This window comes from Dipteris shenzhenensis, chromosome 20 (assembly GCF_047967505.1).
Source record: "Dipteris shenzhenensis isolate YYH24624 ecotype China chromosome 20, Dip_SZ_1.0, whole genome shotgun sequence".
Classification (NCBI taxonomy): Eukaryota; Viridiplantae; Streptophyta; class Polypodiopsida; order Gleicheniales; family Dipteridaceae; genus Dipteris; species Dipteris shenzhenensis.
The window spans coordinates 9,359,741-9,378,130 of record NC_141615.1 but is presented as its reverse complement, the minus strand read 5'-3'; the positions used below and the strand labels follow the sequence as shown (position 1 = coordinate 9,378,130).

The 18,390-nt window shown below is 40.6% G+C and overlaps 1 protein-coding gene across 2 annotated transcripts in view; it reads left to right on the top strand.

Annotated features, from left to right (window-relative positions):
• Positions 1–11,151, top strand: part of LOC147889236 (MAP3K epsilon protein kinase 1-like) — a 65,932-nt gene extending 54,781 nt beyond the window's left edge. Inside the window, exons 18-25 of one of the 2 annotated variants that reach the window (XR_015542921.1) lie at positions 4,579–4,662; positions 4,816–5,687; positions 5,814–6,223; positions 6,411–6,545; positions 6,771–7,177; positions 7,414–7,528; positions 9,726–10,226; positions 10,641–11,151. Coding sequence is in view for 1 of the 2 variants with exons in the window: in XM_087391797.1 (XP_087247923.1) it covers positions 4,579–4,662; positions 4,816–5,687; positions 5,814–6,223; positions 6,411–6,545; positions 6,771–7,177; positions 7,414–7,528; positions 9,726–9,902 (2,200 nt within the window). In the remaining variant the exon portion in view is untranslated. Of the gene's footprint in view, positions 1–4,578; positions 4,663–4,815; positions 5,688–5,813; positions 6,224–6,410; positions 6,546–6,770; positions 7,178–7,413; positions 7,529–9,725; positions 10,408–10,640 lie in introns of those variants that run through there. The other variant, XM_087391797.1, reaches the window with a different exon arrangement.
• The last annotated feature ends 7,239 nt before the right edge of the window (positions 11,152–18,390 follow it).

Below are 18,390 nucleotides of genomic sequence, written 5' to 3'. Positions count from 1 at the left end.
TGGTCCATGCAAGCAACAGTGCGTGATTGGTTAATCTCAGCGGCTGTCCAATGCATGGATTTGATGTGGCACTTCATCATGTGGAGCTGAAGGCGGCAATATAGATTGCTACAAAGGTCTGCAATGGCGTTGATCTTCGTCTTTTTTGTCTGCAATGGCGTTGATCTTCGTCTTTTTTGTCGAGGCCACGAGCCTGTGAGCCATGAGCCATAGGCATAGGCTTAGCCTTGTTTGTTTTGGTCATAGAGCAGCTTCTCTGAGAGTCGATAGGGTCCATAGTTCAGTCGAAACTTCCTATTTCTAAATCTGCAACAAGGTTGGATAGCACGAGCAGATAGTCTTCTGTCCTGGTTGTGTCTTCCATGAATAAAGTTGATGATTTTGAGTCGCAATCTTCTCCGTGTGAGTAATCAAATGCTTTACATATGATACGAGCAATCAGATTGCGGTATTTGATATTGCATGTTGTTTTTCTTCGTGAATTCATTTGGGGTAAATAGAATAGCTTGGATGCCTTATATTCCAACACCTCTTCTCTTCATTAGCCGATTGGGATTGACATAGGTCACACTCTTGGAGCTTGACCTTACCTATCTAGGGAAGCTTCACCATGAGAGTGGCTGGCATAGTGGGAGGGTGGATGACCTTTACGAACTAACTGCTGCAGACTCTTAGACAGAGAGTGTAGTGACGCAAAGGCTCTTAGATCGTGCTTCAAGAGGCAGAGAGGGCCATCACAGATGAGTGGAGAGTAGATGTAGGAGATCCTCACTATTGGGTCGGTATGTTCACTAGACATGAGATCCTATTGGTGGGTACCTCGGTCTCTTCCCTCACATTTTGAATTCTAGATGATGGCAGGTTCCTCAGACAAGAGGACATAGAGAGGAGACCAGCAACGAGGCAGATAGTAGCTAATTGTCAAGAGGAGGTGGTAAGATAGATTTGGACCGCTCATTGCACATGACATAGATTGGAGTTTTTAGGTATGGGAGAGGAGGCCATTATGTAGATTTAGAGCGAGAGCTGTTTTGGAGAGATGCGGGTGTCCTGAATGTTCGCAGGGCAGCTCATTCGGACAGGAGGCCATCATAGAGATTGGAGCAAGACCCGTTTTGGAGAGATCCCATTGTCTTGAATGTTCACAGGGCAGTTCATTGGGAGAGGTAGGGACTTTCTTAGAGATTTCTATTAGATTTTTGGCACAGGCTATGGGACAATTTTAGGCTCAAAAATCTCTCTTTTTCTTTGATTGATAGCTCAGAGAGCCCTAGCAGTGGGCACATGGCTGGGATATGGATGCAGATAGGTGGCTCGTTCGAGATGTGGCAGTCACAAATGCACTACATTTGGGATTGACCGACATGCAGAGGAGATTTGTCGGCGAGCATTGAGAGACTAGTCTTTGCAGGCACCCAGGGAGAGATGGTGGTGACTTGGGGCGCGGTTGCTTGGGTGACGGACATAGGACCACCTAGTGGCTACGAATAAAATTTAGGGGAGCATTGCTATAGGCTTGACAAGATATGAGATATCACACATGCACACCCTATACTACATGGCGACAAAGTGGACTTTTGGTTACTGACCACAGATGGGAGTTCATTACTAGCATCATTGTGTGACATAAATGGACAGTGAGATTTAGACAAGCCATTGATTAACATAGTACTTCTATTCTCAAGAACCTCAATTGTATTCGGCAGGACATTGTGCACACAGAGGTAGATGGGACACATTGTAGGGGGACTTCGACTGCATGGGGGGAAGGAGAGAGGTTTTCCTTAGTACATGGGAACGGGGCCCTTTCTTACAATTTGGAGAGACGGCATTATAGGCCACTTGAGTGGCTCTTTACTTAGCCTGTCGTGCGAGTGATCACCCCATAGAGTGCCAGCTGGGGAAATCTCCTCCTCTTGTCTTTGTACCCTTTCTAAGGGAGTCGTATTTTACCTTGGTGCACTAGGATGTTTTCATTAGTGACATTTTCTTTTCTTGGAGAGGTTTTTCTTCGTACATGGGAACCGGGTCCTTTCCTACAATTTGGAGAGAGAGGTATCATATGGCATTATAGGCCACTTGAGTGGCTCTTTGTTCAGCCTATCGTGCGAGGTATCATATGGCATTACAGGCCACTTGAGTGGCTCTTTGATCAGCCTATCGTGCGAGCGATCACCCCATAACGCGGCCAGCCAGGGGAAATCTCTTCTCTTGTCGCTGCACCCCTTCTAGGGGAGTTGTATTTTTACCTTGGTATGCTAGGGCGTTTTCATTAAGTGACATTTTTGTTTCTTGGAGAGAAAAGGCAAATTTTGCTGTGTAGTTCATCTTGGGTGTCCATCTCTTTCAATTTTAAAAGAAAGATGGCTCTATGCGATTGTGCATAATTGTCATGCTCGATAAGGCAACACAATGCCACGTGTTTATGAGCTCTTTGATAAGTGCAAGGAGGCAAGTATTTTAGTAAAACTGACTTACGTTTTGGTCATTAGGCTATAATCTACCTTGATGATGTATTTAATATTGGGTTTAAATAGTCATTATCAATGACTGTTGGGTTAACAAACGCTCATGCTATGTCCATATTCTAAATGAATAGTGTGCTTAGACCTTATCTAGGCAAATAAACTACCCTCCTTGGATGCTATTCTTATCTTCAGCAAGAGCATTTGAAGCATTTTGAATTGCACTGGCAGCATAGGTCCTTCTTGATTAACTAGTCGTGACCAAAAACTAATATAGTCTTGGTCCAGTTCTTAGGAGGATATGTGACACAAAAATAGAGTTTTACTTTCTACAAGGAATAGGAACATTTTATGAGTCATCAAGAGGACTGGGAGTTTCTTTTGTTGATCTTGAATAAATGGTAGCCACTACAACAACAATATGTGAGGTCATATGGTTATAAAGGCTATTTAAAAGAAATTGGAGTTTTACTTTCCACAAGGGATGGGAACATTTTATAGTCAACAAGAAGATGGAATTTCTTCAGTTGAGCTTGAATAAATTGTGGCCACAACAACAATATGTGAGGGCACATGGTCAAAGTTAAGTCTGTAAAGAAGTCAAGTACGTGAATGGATACGTATGGATCCAGAGGACGCCGAAGCTATTTTGGAGTGGCCTAGTCAACTACGTTAAAAGAATTGCAAACCTTCCTTGGTCTCTCTCTCTCTACATACATACATACATATAGGTTTCAGTCCCTATAATGGAGAGAGAAAAGTATCTTTACTTGGACTGATGAAGCTGGAAAAAATTTTCGGCTTATTAAACAACTAATGGAAACCATCCCAGTGTTAAAGATACTCTATCCTATTAGTATTTTGTACTTGAGAATGATGCAAGTAATAGATCTATGAGAGCCGTGTTGATTTAAAGTGGATGATCACTAGCTTTGAAAGTAAAAAGCTAGATTCCGTTGAGAAAAGCTGTTCAATTTATGTGAAAGAACTCTATGCTGTAGTCGATGCTTTGAAAACATGTGTCATGGATGTCACTATTGAAGTTCTCATTGATCAAGAAAGTATTAAATGGTTGTGCAATCAGCTTGAATTGAAAGATCAAAAGGCTAGGCGTCGTATATTGTAAAGGAAAGTACAATGTGGTAGCAGTTTCATGGAGTCAAATGCCAATGGTAAATGATAAATGATAAGGCTATGTAAGAGCTTTGAAGCATTTTAAGTAAATCCTTGAATTTCTTTGGCAGCATAAGTTATATGGCGAGAAGTCTGAAGTATGTTTTCTTTAGTAAAGAAGGCAAGTACTTGAAGGGTATGTATGGATCAAGAGAAGGTTAAAGCTAGTTTGGAGTGGCCTAGTCTGATACTACCAAGGAATTGCAAATATTCCTTGGTATCTTGGGATTTTACAGGAGATTAGTCAAGGATGATCCTAGGTTGTAGTCCCTATAATGGACTTACTTAAGGGAAAGAAAAGTACCTTTGCTTGGATTGTGGAAGCTTAAAGAAGTTTTCAGTTTATTAAACAATTGAAAGCCTGGTGTTGAAGATAGTTGATCCTAATGAATCTTTTTTGCTTGAAACTAATGCATGTAAGAGAGCTAGGAGAGTCATGTTCTAGATTTGGCACAAAAGCTATCCAATAGATGTGACAGGATGCTATGCCATAGTCCATGCTTCAAAAACATGGAGGTCACTATTTGTACAGTGCGAAGTTCGAAGGTTTCGTTGAACAAGAAAGTATCAAGTGGTTCTGCAATCAGCTTGAATTGAAAGATCTAAAGGTCAGGTGTGTTGAATTGATACAAGTGTTAACTATTAAGTCAGTATATTGTAAAGGAAAGTAAATTGTGATAACGGATGTGTTGAGTCAAATGCCTATCTTAAAGTTACATGGTGAGTTCCTCTAGTCCTTTAAGGGTAAATGTGAACATTGTTGTGAACATTTTTTCTTCAATGTTGCATGTGTGTTGACTGATGTGGGAGCATCTGAATGTTATTGCACCTTATTGAAATGCTAGCACATAGAATGGTGTCAAAGCCATCTAAAGGCATAAATGTGCACTCAAAGTCTTCTTGCCCCCCCCTCACATGATTTGTATTGTTGTTGTTGCAGTGTTCCAACTTTGCAAATGTTCATAGCATGTCGCGGCTTGCCAGTGCTCGTGGGTTTTTTGGAGCCTGATTATGCCAAATACAGGTCTGCATTTGGGAAGGGGGTGCTTAGCTTCTCTTTCAAACAATTTTGGGATGCCATGGAAATATATGCACCATTGTAGTTATTGACGATATATTTGATGTTAGGTACAATTCCAAAGATGTTCTTATACCTTGAATTTGTCCTAATCTGTAGGGAAATGGTACACATAGCGATTGATGGCATGTGGCAGGTTTTCAAGCTTCAAAATTCAACACCGACAAATGATTTTTGCCGTATTTTTTCTAAAAATGGTGTGCTGATTAGGCTTGTAAACACGTTACACAGTCTGAACGAAGCTACACGCCTTGCTTCTGCAATGGGAATGGGTTCAACCTCTGCAACATCAAATGTTGCTCATCGTTCTCGGTCAGGCCCTTTAGAATCATCCCGTGCCTTCTCTGGACACATTGAAGCCTTTCGCCCTCGTTCGGGCCAATTGGATCCCTCCCGTGTTCGTTCAGCCCAAGGTGATCATTTTTCAGCTGGCAATACAGATCCTCTGCGGCCACCATCTGGTGTGTTTACTAAGAGTCATATGGCTCAGATGGAGATGAGATATGTTCCTGGACAAGTAGATCAGAATACTCCATTTCCTAATCTTTTTGAGCAGGTGACAACTGAAAATGGCTGGTCATCCTCAGGACAACAAGAACAGCCTCTCTTGTTTAGAGTGGATAGAGAAAACTTTGACCTTGGACAGCCAGACTCATCTCCCCTGGATGTGGACCAAACAAGGCCACTTTTGGGGACTCTTGATAATTCGAGGCAACTTATAGATCAACCTTGGCAGAATGGTCATATGGAATCATCTCAATCTTTTCAACAACAGCAAGAACAAGTTCAACCGCTGATTAGTCTTCTTGAGAAAGACCCTTCTTCAAGGCCAGTATCTGGGCAACTGGAGTACATAAGGCACTTACAAGGAGGACTTGATAGACATGAGAGTATTTTGCCTTTGCTTCATCATGCATCTGCAATCAGAAAAAATAATGGTGAACTACATCTGCTTATGTCTGCATTTGAGGGTAACGCCTTACTTTGATTTCAAAACTATATTATATCTGATTACATGATACATGCAGGTACCTTAATGAAAAGATTTAGTTTAACAGATTCGTGTATCCCATTTCTCACGAGTTGTTTTTTTGCAGAGAATGGGAAGGACAATAATGTAATTGAACTTGCCCAGGCGAATTTGGGCTTCAAATTTTCTCCGAGTGTAACCTCCAAGTCTGCTCCACATGCTGCTGGAGGTTATCCTATTGTAGTTGAGCCAGCAGCCTCCACTTCTGGGTTAATATCGCAATCTCCTTCTGGTCTGCTTTCGGTTTCTGGAGTATTGAATGGAAGGCCAGGCAGTGCAACCTCTTCTGGCTTATTGTCTCGAATGGTTTCTACCCTCAATGCGGATGTTGCAAGAGAATATTTAGAAAAAGTTGCTGATCTTCTTCTGGAGTTTTCCCGTGGAGACACGGTGGTGAAGACACACATGTGTAGTCTTAGCTTGTTGATTCGGCTGTTCCAGATGTTGAGCAAGTTGGAGGCTCCCATTCTCCTGAGGGTATATTTTGTTCTGTTGTAATAATTTTGTTGTTGAACTACAATAGGACCCCCCTTTCCCCCTTTTTCACATTCTTGCCATAAATAGTAACAGCTTGTTCAAACAAATCCTTTTCCCTGTTCCATGTGTGGTGCTTTTGAACAATGGAACTGACTGTCAACAATACCTGGATGGATTCAAATGATAGATTTTGACTTGCATAAAGGAGCTTTCGACAGATCCATACACATTAGAACAGCTTCAGCGGGCAGATGCAATGAAGCATCTTGTGCCTTTTCTTGAGTGGCGTGATGGACCTATGGTGTCCCAAGTACATCATCAAGTAAGTTTCTTCACTTTTTATAACTTCTACGAGGCAAGGTACCTTACTATTGGCACCTGGCTGTGCATTAACACTTCAATGGTGGTTCTATTTATTGCGTATGTTTGCCATGTGACTTGGTAGGATAGAATTTATGTCAGCAGACTCTGGGCTATCTCATGAAGCATTTATGTTCAGTCATGTGTATCAAGATTTAATTTGGCTTTTGCTTGTGTTTGTGTGAAGGTATTGAATGCACTTTACAATCTCTGCAAGATCAACAAGAGACGGCAAGAACGGGCAGCAGAGAGCGGGATTATTCCACACTTGATGCACCTCGTCAAAATTAACTCACCATTAAAACAATTTGCTCTTCCTCTACTTTGTGATATGGCGCATGCATCTCGTTACACACGTGAACAGTTGCGGGCACACAAAGGAATAGAGCTTTATCTCAGTTTGCTTGATGATGAGTACTGGGCTGTTACAGCTCTTGATTCTCTAGCAGTATGCTTAGCTCTTGACAATGAACAGAGGAAGGTTGAACAGGCCTTGCTTAAGGCTGAAGCAATTCGTAAGTTGGTGGCTTTCTTCCAGTCTTGTGGTGAACAATCTTTCGTGCACATTTTGGAGCCATTCCTCAAGATTATCACGTAAGATTTTGTGTTCTGGATTGATTAAGACATTGGTTTGTGATTCTGAGATGAAGGCTAGTTCTTACACAGGCGTATGCCAAGCCATGGCCTTTGCATTACCAGTTCTCTAGTAATTGACCAGAAACTGTCTTTTTTAACAGTGGTTATGGTAGGGCTTATAGCAATGATTTGTAGATTGGTTGGATACATGCCATTGTTGAGGATCTCTAACTTGGAGCTTTAACAAGATGCAGGAAATCATCACGTATTAATGTTAATCTGGCGACCTCTGGGCTCACCCCTCTGCTGGTGGCAAGACTGGACCATCAAGATGCTATTGCTCGCCTCAATCTATTAAAATTGATCAAGGTAAGAGAGAATTTAACATATGGTCAAAAAAAGCTTATTCCCAGAAAAAGTACCCTCAACTATATTGGTTTCATCTGTTTGTGAGTAGGCATCTTTAGGTCTGATTGAGCGAGTTCATAATTTTTACAATTGGGTAGCATTGTCTCAGCCTTGCATGAAAACCAATTATCGCTCATGCGAGATTCTTTTGGTTTTGTGAGGATAATTGTTTCTTAAAGCCTATTTAGCAGTTAATTTTATGGACTAGTGTGCTGAACCACCCCTGTTGTTTGATAGCATGTGGTTCCATGCCAACTATATCCTTCTACAGGTCCAAAAGGGAATTGTAGAAATGATAACTCAAAGCTATTAGCACAAGGCTATTGGTAATGGCTCCAGGCTATCTGGCCAAGTTCCAAGATGTTGGTGCATTCCCTAGACCGATGTGTTGGTCAGGTAGCCATGCTTTATTTGAGCCTCTGAGCTTCTTTGGGTGCACAGAGCAGTAGACTCCATCATTGTCATGTTCTATTCTTGGCTTCATTCCACTAGTCCCTCACCTTTCCTTCATGGGGGGATGTTGGAATATGAAGTCAAAGTGACTGTATTTGTGTGTCCTAGGTCCTTAGGACTTATTTTATAGTCTAGTGAGTCCTAGACAGTGCCACATGTTATATGGGAGATTATCCCATATGCATTGTGACTTTCTAGAGTCTAGAGGCTCACACTATATAGTCTTGAGTCTTTTCATATTAGTCAACATAAAGCTTTCTATCATGTGAGTACTTTGGCTATCATTTCTTTGCACTTGTATCTTCATTTTAGTCTTTCCACTTCCTTTCCATTCAATGCCATGTACCTTCAGAATTATATGAAGAGGGGAGAGGAGAAGAGTGGAGATGACAAGAGCCGGCACAACTAGAGAGCACACCACAAATGACTAATTGTACATTGAACCAGATTCCAATCCTAGCGAGATGTTGAGATATGCAGACTAGCTATGTACTTTGATTGGGCCATATGCATCTGCGTTGCTCCTGCCAGTGAACCATGTGGCAATGTTGTGAGTAGGCGACATCTTGGTTGATAGATGCTTATCTTGCTGATGTTCATGAGTTGGGGTAAGCTGGCTCCGTTAAGTTCCTCTGGTTGCAGAGTTTTGTTGGGGAAAGCATCTACTATTCTGAATGGCCTTGTTCATTCTCTGTTGAGGGCTTCTTGAGCCCTGTTTGGGAATTGTATAGTAGCATTGGCACACCTCTAAGAGGTCGTTTCCTTTGATGTCAGGACAAGCCTTGATACTCCTTTGTCTTTGCTCGGAATTCAATGGCCTTTGGTTTGCCAAGTTGATGCTTGGCTGTAGCTCTTGGGCTTGGGATTAGGAACTCAGGGGGCACCACCGCTTCGAGTCGATATGCCAGGAGGAAGGACACATGGGCTGTATATTTTGTAGGCTGTTTGGTAGGCGCCTAAGGAAGCATGCAATTGGTGTCCCAATCTGTATGGTCTGATTACACCATCCCAGGCAGGATGTCCTTTAGGTCTTGTCAGGGGAGTTGGCCTGCCCATCACATCTTGGGTAGTATGTGGTCGTTGTCTTTTGTAAGATCAGGTATTCCCAAGTGTTACGTAAACTGTGTTCGAAAAATGGCTCTCTTGTTCATTTACACACTAGATGGGGCATCCACATTGTCAAATGGTCTACTTATGGAGGAATTGAGCTGGAGTCAGAGCCCAGTTTTGTAGAGAGCCTTGGCTTTGGTAAGTAGCTTTCATCAAAACATGTTGAGTCCAGGAAGGTTGTATAACATGTCTTTTGACATGCTATGATGGAAATGTCTGCCAGCCATGGTCCTGCTGTGGTATTATCTACCACCTCCTACTGAGGATTTCCACAGCTAGCGTTCCACATTGATAATTCAGGCCCCTCTTTTATTCCAGCATTCTGAAATGAGGGGAGGGGGGCGAAAGGGGGGGTCCGGGGGGGGTGGGGGGATTCCGAACAGAGGCTTCGTCATTGTGGGTTGGGTGTGGGCATGGGGAAAGCAGGGGCTGTGTGCTTCCTGGGGTTGTCTTTAGGTAGATTATAAAGTAGTCTCTTGACATGTACGAGAGTTGATTCCTGTGGCCTTTCACTTGCTTACATATTTCACCAGACTCCAGGTGTTTGAGAAATTGTATTTTCAAATGTGGTTTTAACTCCTTTGTACTTGTGTAGGCTGTCTATGAGCACCATCCACGGCCAAAGCAGCTAATTGTTGAGTATGATCTGCAACAAAAGCTTCAAAGGCTTATTGAGGAGCGACGAGATGGTGAACATTCTGGTGGTCAAGTGCTGGTGAAGCAGATGGCAACCTCTCTACTAAAAGCACTGCATATCAACTGCGTGCTATAAGTGCACAAATTGATGGGCAATTGTTTAGAGCTACCGTATCCCAAATCAAGGAATTGGAGCTCGGTAATTCCTCATGAAAATGCTGGTTTATGTGAATCCCTATGTATTTCTCCCGGTGGGTTGATAAAATAGATTAGAGATAGCAAGTTTTGATCTGTACGCAGTGCTTCTTTGGCGAATTGTACAAAGCAGCCTGAATAATTCCTTATTCCAATATTAACAGAGGTACCATAGATTGTACAGTGTTAACATACCTCCTTTGGTTAAGCTGGGTCGGCAAGCCCTTCCCTTTCCATGTCACCTCCAGATCACAAGTTCAGGCATGTAAGTAAGAGCTGAGTCTGATTTTGGTTTGACCCTGGCATGGCGACTCTTAACTTTAATTTACATTTTTTATGCTTTTCACTACAAAGTAGAAAGGCTTTATTACTGCAGGATGGGAACATGCCTCCTGTGCTTGCATGTATATTTTATTGTAGTACTCTATAGATCTTTGATTTCACTTTGGGAATTGCAGTCTGCTGATATCAGGACAGCTGGAAACTCTAAATAAATAAAAGTTATGCTAACGGCTCGAGAATAAATGTGAGGAGGGAAGTTTCAAGAGTTTCAGATATAAAAACTCACGCCAACTTATCCTAGGATTTATCCTAGGATTTAAGACTCTTTAAGATTAAGAATGTAGATATGAAGTTTAAAACTCGTATATTTTGTAAGCTTATTCCAGCTGGGAGACAGGCACCTTGGACATGTGGCAGCAGTAGGAGACGCTGGTGATATTCCGAGAAAAAGATCCAGCAGGATAGGGTCTACTATAGGACTGAGGCTTCTCAGAGCGCCACGGCTGATGTCAGTCTTGAGATTGAAGATGTGGTGTACTGGGCTATTCAGAGGCCAAGGATGGGTCGACATCAGCAGGTACATGTGGCTGGAGCAGTACATGGCTGGTTGCAATCTCCCGGAAAATGAACGACATGTTGGAGATATTGTGTCTGTCTGGCCCAATACTGCTCTTCGGATGCCAATAGAGGAAATTGATGTTTATGCTATTGAGGCCGTCTCCATGAAGGGCTTTTTTGTGTTGCAGATGGACAGCTTTTTGACTTCAACCTGGGCAAGAAGTGCACTTTCTGCCTACTAGCTGCTACTTTTCAATTTGCTTGGGGCATTCTGCGGTCTCTTGCTTTGAGTCACTTGGCCAGTGAGGCATATTTGTGAGAGGTGATATGTTCTAGTCATATGTGCGCGCGTGTGTATTTGCTGGTCTCCACTTGGGGACAGCCCCTTGTGATATAAGACTACATGGATTTTACCCCAAAAAAAAAAGTGTGTTCGCATTCCTTTTTACCCCCCAAAAAAAGTGTGTTTGCATCATCTTTTTGGGACTTGTCCTGCCGCTCCTGATTTTCTTCCAGGCTTAGAACTGGTCTTCGTGCTCGTTTTCCGGGGCTGTCCTTTGGAAGGCAGTTCTGTTTCTTTGGCAGATATGCCTCCAGGACGGAGTATGATCAGATCTTTTGTTGGTGCCATTACTGAGCTTTGTGGTCATTATATCACGCTCCTAACATTTGATTGTACAAGCACTCTCGGTTGGATGTATATAATTTCTTTCTTACCCCCTTGCATCGCTCTCTCCAAAGATGCACATTCTCTTGGAGACCTTCCTCTGGCTCAGTTAGAAGTCTTTTACTACTGCTTTGAGTAGTTGCTGTCTCATTTTGGGACAGATTTGAAAATGAATACTGCTGCTTATAAAAATGTGTGTGAGTGTGTGTGTGTGTGTGTGTCTCTCTCTCTCTCTCTCTCTCTCTCTACACACACATATATATATATATATATACCCCAATGAAATCCTTCTCAAAATCTCGTAGCAAAAATACTGCAAAAACTCTCCTTTGCTCTCTCTTTCTCTCTCTCTCTCTCTCTCCAAACACACTAGGGCTCAGGACAATCGTCGGGCCGGACCTCCCTGAAGGTTTTTATTCATGAAGAGAGAATTTGAGTACATCGTTCAGCGTAGAGTTGTTTGCTACAATTTCTCAAACGTGAAATCATTTTACAAGAGCTTCAAGTGACATGTCTAAAATCTAGACTAAATCCTATTACATGCCTCTAAGGGCAAATTTTTGGGGTCTTTGTAGCACTTGGTCACGTGGTGGCCTCCGAAATACTTGCTACGCTCCAAATTGCTTGGGTCTTCAGTCCCTCATGTACTTGTAATAATTAATTAAATCACACCACCATGGCACCCATTACTTGTTAGCGCTTTGCATGCAAATAATAAACTGTGGACTAATCCTAGTCACGATGGGCGTCCCCACTGAACACAAGTGCACACATAACAAATATATAACTATATATACTTTGGTTGATCAGAGTCAACGTTCTTGATCATATACATATACATACACATACACATACACATACACACATATATACATACACACACATATATACATACATACACATATATATAGCTTCTGACAATCTCATAGGCTCTTCATTCTTTCGAAGACCTCTCTCTCTCTCTATCTATCTAACATGAAACCCTGCGATATATATGTAAGAAGCCTGATACAATAAGCCGAACGGTTGGAGCCTCTAATCGGGTATTATCACCTATGACGGATATGACAATCATATCTTATCAAATCTAACATATGAGAGAAATCAAGGGCTTGTGGCCATGGTCGAAGTTAAGGGGAGACTGACAACGAATGAGGGTGCACTAACATGAAACTTGCGATATATCTATATATCTATATATATATATATATATATATATATATAGAGAGAGAGAGAGAGAGAGAGAGAGAGAGGGTAGAGCCTCTAATAAGACATTATCAATCATGATGAATTTTATATATATATATATATATATATAGAGAGAGAGAGAGAGAGAGAGAGAGCCTTTAATCAGACATCATCAACCATGATGAATATAACATAATCATATCATATTAAATCTAATGCATGAGAGAAATCAGGGCCCGTGGGTGGGGTGGAAGCTGAAGGGGAGCTTGATGATGAATGAGGTTGCGCTAACATTGAATCTATGATAAAGAGAGAGAGAGAGAGAGAGAGATTGTATTAAAGCACGTGCGAGTTTTCCTCAATGTCTATGTAAGTGGTGATCGCTATCAATTAATAATGAACCCTTACATCCAATGATAGAAAATATCACAAACTTATACAAAGTACTTGTTTGACTAGCTTGTGTATGAGCCCCAGTACCTTGTTGCGGAGTTCCAAAATCTTTTTCAAGTAGCTTTCGAGCTTTTTGGCTCATTACTCTAGCAAATTTTTTAGATTAGCTTTGTAGCCTCCATAACCTTCACTGACATGTACCTATGCTTTACATCTTAGGAGTACATGTTGCTCATTCTCTACCTCCCATGGGCGGATTTTGTAGGTTCTTTCCTCTTTGTGAAACCTGCGTCTTGCCCGCCTACCCTTCTCTACCTCGAGATCATGTCAATTATTTTTGATTTTACAGAGTAGATGCCTTTTAAATATGGATGTCCTTGATGTGATTATTGACTTTGCAAGTAGATTTGACTGCTTGTCTTCAGAAGTTTGGGAAGGGAACTGAGCACTCTCGAGTTGTTTTACAAATTTTGGTCTCATGGACCTAGTCCATCACCCAAGGACCTTGGATGAGGACACCCTTTGCTATGCTGAAGCTTCCTTATGCTCTATAAGGTGCCTTTCTGTTTGAAATAATGTTTGAATATCGACAGATATTTCTATATGCCCATGTGTTGGCTAAGCATGGTTAAGCAATGTTATTCCATGTATTAATATGGTTGTTTTGCACGAGTAGAGGCTTTTCATTGAATATTCTCATCAGACTATTAAGGGGTGTCCTTATTCCTCTTCTCTCATACATTCGTTATTTGTAATCGTTTTGCATGACGTTGTGATGTCTTTAAACTTTAATAATTCCTCAAAGTCTATGCACAAAAGTTGTTGTATAAGTGATTATGAGCATGCACGAGCATGAGTATATAGTGGACCTCAAACCGTCATAAAATTGCCTATGTATCATTTTTTACCTTCTCTTTTGTAATTTCTTACTTAAGAGCTCGTTCGTTCACATCTTTCCACACCTTCCCTAAACCAAAGTACTAAGAGAGCAAGAAGGAGAAAATGGCCTCTCTATGCTAAAGGCATAACATTCATGCTCTAAGAGAGTATGAACATTTGAGAGGAACAAATAGTATGAACATTTGAGAGGGACAAGGAACTTGACTGGTGGAGGAATGCCAAAGAACTTTCACAACTTGTTGGAGGATTCAACCATACACTATGAAAAGGATCCTAGAAACATGGTCCATTCCTTACCATAAAGTGAATGAAAAACTATGTTAATCATGAATAACTCAAACGTCCCTCATAGGTCTCCATTAGACATTAATAAAGCATTGCAATTTCATACATGGAAAATTATCCCCCCCCTTCACATCTTTGGAGCCATTGTTGTAATACTTATGAATACTTAGTGGACCCCATCTTTATGGTAAGCGTGTATTTAATAATGCCCGCATCATTCACACAATTCGACGTCAGAACTTGGAATCCCTTGAGACGATGGACCTTATGAAAGTCAGTTGCTTATTTCTTATTGTACATATATTGGTTTGGCCTTGAGGGACTAGGGTATTTGTTGGTGGTTGATTTTGTTAATGAAGACTTTTTAAATGTAAATGCCAAGCAAAAAGTATTGAGTGAAAGTATTAATGAGATCATGCACCATAACTTTCTTTTGGGTTTGAATGGTGCTAAAATTTCTATGACGATAGATTTGGTATTTCATCTAGAGCTTTGTTGTCTGAGGTGTGTTCTCAACCTTCTTTCTTACATGTCCTTGGAGCTTTAAAGGGCTAAATTAAGAGTATGTTCACATGAAGAAAATTACTTATTTTTGCTTAGAGTTTTCAACAACTCATAAGGACTTGCACACAAAAGCATATAAAATGTTGTAGGCAAAATGACAAGATATAATACTAGTCCAGATCAGGTTCTGATACACTTGAACAATTCCAAGAAAGAAAGGGTCCAATTGAGGAATGAAGTATGAATTCAAATAAAAATAAATGTACTGAATTATTTAGCTACATGTAATTGTTAAAAGTCGATCACAAAGTCAATTAAGAGATAACCCCAAGTCTAGAAAACTCATTCATAGTGGGAGATCTAGTGAATGAAAGTTGGAAAGTTAACCTTTACGTGCTAGACTACTACTTGGGAAGGATTCAATAATGCCCTTTTAAGAAACTTTGTGAGTGCACGATAATTATATCATCTAATCATTAAAGGCTTAAAATGATTAAGCAATAATCAAAACGTATTCTACTCAAAGAGAGAACTTGTGTATCTCCATATTCAATCATAGCTCTTCCTATAGAGAGAGATTCTTGTATGGTTGACATATTTTTGCAATACATTTTGGCAACATGCACATGTGTCTGCATGCACTTGTAAGCACACATGCACGTACACACTTGTGGTTGTACATGCTTGCACACATGCGCATGTGCGCATGCATGTTTTGTATATGTGTATATGCTTACACACACACACACACACACACACACACACACACACATGCACATGCACGCATGCACGCATGTGCACGTACGTTATTTACACATGTATGAGCATGTTCACCATACACATGCACGCCCGCACGAAGGCTCTCTCTCTCTCTCTCTCTCTCTCTCTCTCGTGTGAATGTGAGTGTGTAGGACACATATATGAATATGCATATGTAATGTATGTGGTATGTGCATTCACAAGGCACATGCACCTACATGCAACTACATAGATGCATGTTCCATATATCTATATATTACACTTGCATGTGCATATATATGTATGTACATACTTTCATGTATGTGTATGCATATGTGTATCAATGTATGTGTGCTCACAAGCATGCACATATACATATACTTTATATATGCATGTATGCTTTGAATGTATGTGGTATGTGCATTCACAAGGCACACCTACATGCAACTACATAGATGCATGTTGCATATATCTATATATTACACTTGCATGTGCATATATATGTATGTACATACTTTCATGTATGTGTATGCATATGTGTATGAATGTATGTGTGCTCACAAGCATGCACATAAACATATACTTTATATATGCATGTATGCTTTGTGTTCTAGTGTGTTTTTGGTGATTTATGGTACAATAGTAAATAAGGATGAGGCCATGCCATTTTCCTATTTTCTAAGGGATCTTAGTAATAAATTCTTCAATGATGTCAATACTTCAATTCAGTTCAAGTAGAAATTAAAGATTAAAAATAGAAACTAACAATTGGCATTCTCAAGAGATGCAGTATTGGATATATAGGGCAACAAAATATAACTTAAATTCATCTAAAAATTATGTATACACTCATTTTCATCCAATAAATTAGATGTGGCAATAATTGAATCTAATAATGAAACAAAAACAAATATAGCTTTATATATTTTAGGACCTATCATTAACATTGGACACTACACAATCGATGCACAAGATAATAACACCTGATTTAGAAAGAGTTTAAGACATTCTATAAGCTTACTAAACATGTATGATATAGTTTGAACTACTATGTATTCAAATTGGCTTTATGTAAGGCTATATTAACTAATTTCAAGATGCTATCATTTAGTTTGATCCTCCATATGTAGGATGCTAGCATTTGAGGTATGAGCCTTATATATACTGGATGATCTAAGGTCGTCATCATCGATGCGAGTTATTGGTTCCCCATTGGGAATCCTATAAAAAGAGTTCTTCCCTTGCGGGCCGCAACGGTGAAATCAAACTCTAATAATATTAGCATCCAGTGATGCATCTGATGATGCATGGTTTGTTTACTCAATAGAGAAGTGCCTGATGGTACACAAAGAACACAATTTTGTTGCCAACAAGTTGTGGCAAAACTTCTTCACGGTGTAAACGGCCTTCCCTCTGTGGTTGTATAGTTCATTTCAGAATCATCACATTAGGAACTTGCAAAATATACAGGGTAGTCCAAATTATACTCACTTGGTCGTGCTCTTGAAACTCCATCAAAAGAAACATTTATGAGAAAATAGAAGGAATTCTGATTTCATCCATTGTAAGAAAATAGAAGGAACCAAAGGAAGTAAAAAACTGCCCGTACAACTATTGTACTTTCTCACATATGCATGCTTAACAGGAGGATGGCGATAAGATCTAGACAATTGGCCCTTGTAATTGCCTGATTTGGCCACCAACCTAAAATCTATCAGATGGCCAAACCTGGAGGGTGGCATTCTTCTCCTTGTGCAAAATATAGTCGATTGGACGCTGTAATAGGCCAATTGGGCCACCAACCTAAAGACTCCCAGATGGCTAGACTTGGTCTCTCCATAGGGTGAAAGAGTGTGTTGGGATTTAGAATCCATTGGATGGGTTCAAAGAGATTCCATGTGGATAGAGATGAAGGCTGTCACTAAGGCTGATCAAAGAGAGAAAGGGAGGGTTGCCACATGGTAGCATGCATGTTGCCATGTGGATAGCAAGAGTAGGACATGAGGTTGCATATGGATGGGGTTTTAAGGGATAGAGATGAAGGCTATCACTGAAGAGTAGGACATGAGGTCGCTGCCATGTGGGTAGCAAGGGTAGGACATGGGATTGCATATGGATGGGGTTGCTTAGGCATAGTCGAAAGCACCACTCTTGTAGGGCTTTTTTGATGTGACATCTAACCTTATCCACTTTATACTCTCCACGTTTGTACCTCTCTCTCTCTCTCTCTCTCTCTCCCCTTTGTAACTCCCTTTGATATACAGATAAATACATATACATATATAGATAAGTATTTTCCTACTTTTTGATATAGTCACTAGTAGTTAGTTTCAAATGGCAAGGGACACTAACTGTTGGGTGTATTTGCTCTAATCCGCGCATGTGAGACATGCATGAGAAGTGTGAGAGAAATGTAATTGCTATGAAGAATTCTGATGAAGGGATATGATTATTGACTCTAAGAATTCTGCTCATTTGTTTACGATTATGTTATTCATCATTCTGTGATTATGCAATTATCTGTGTTGTATTCCAATGGTTGTTTTCTGCAATGCGTATTGTTTTGACAATGCTGCCGACAAGATGTACTTCTACAAGACATTTATAATCTATTCATTAGTTTTCCTCTTCTTTCTGAGAGCAGATCTTTAGGAATTTCGATCTGGAACACATTTGAGGGTTCCACATGAACCCCATAACACTGGCGTTCCTACTGTTTGTTTACCCCGCCAACTCCGAGACCGAAGTTGCTAATGATGCTGATATTGCGGGTAGGAAATGATGGTTAGCCGTTAAAGTTCTGTTGCAAAAGCATTCCGTCGACGGGTTCCCTGTAGATTCAATAGAACAAAGCAGAGGACTAAACCCATATCAAGAATTTAATTTTGGACAACCAAATATAACAAGCTCAGTA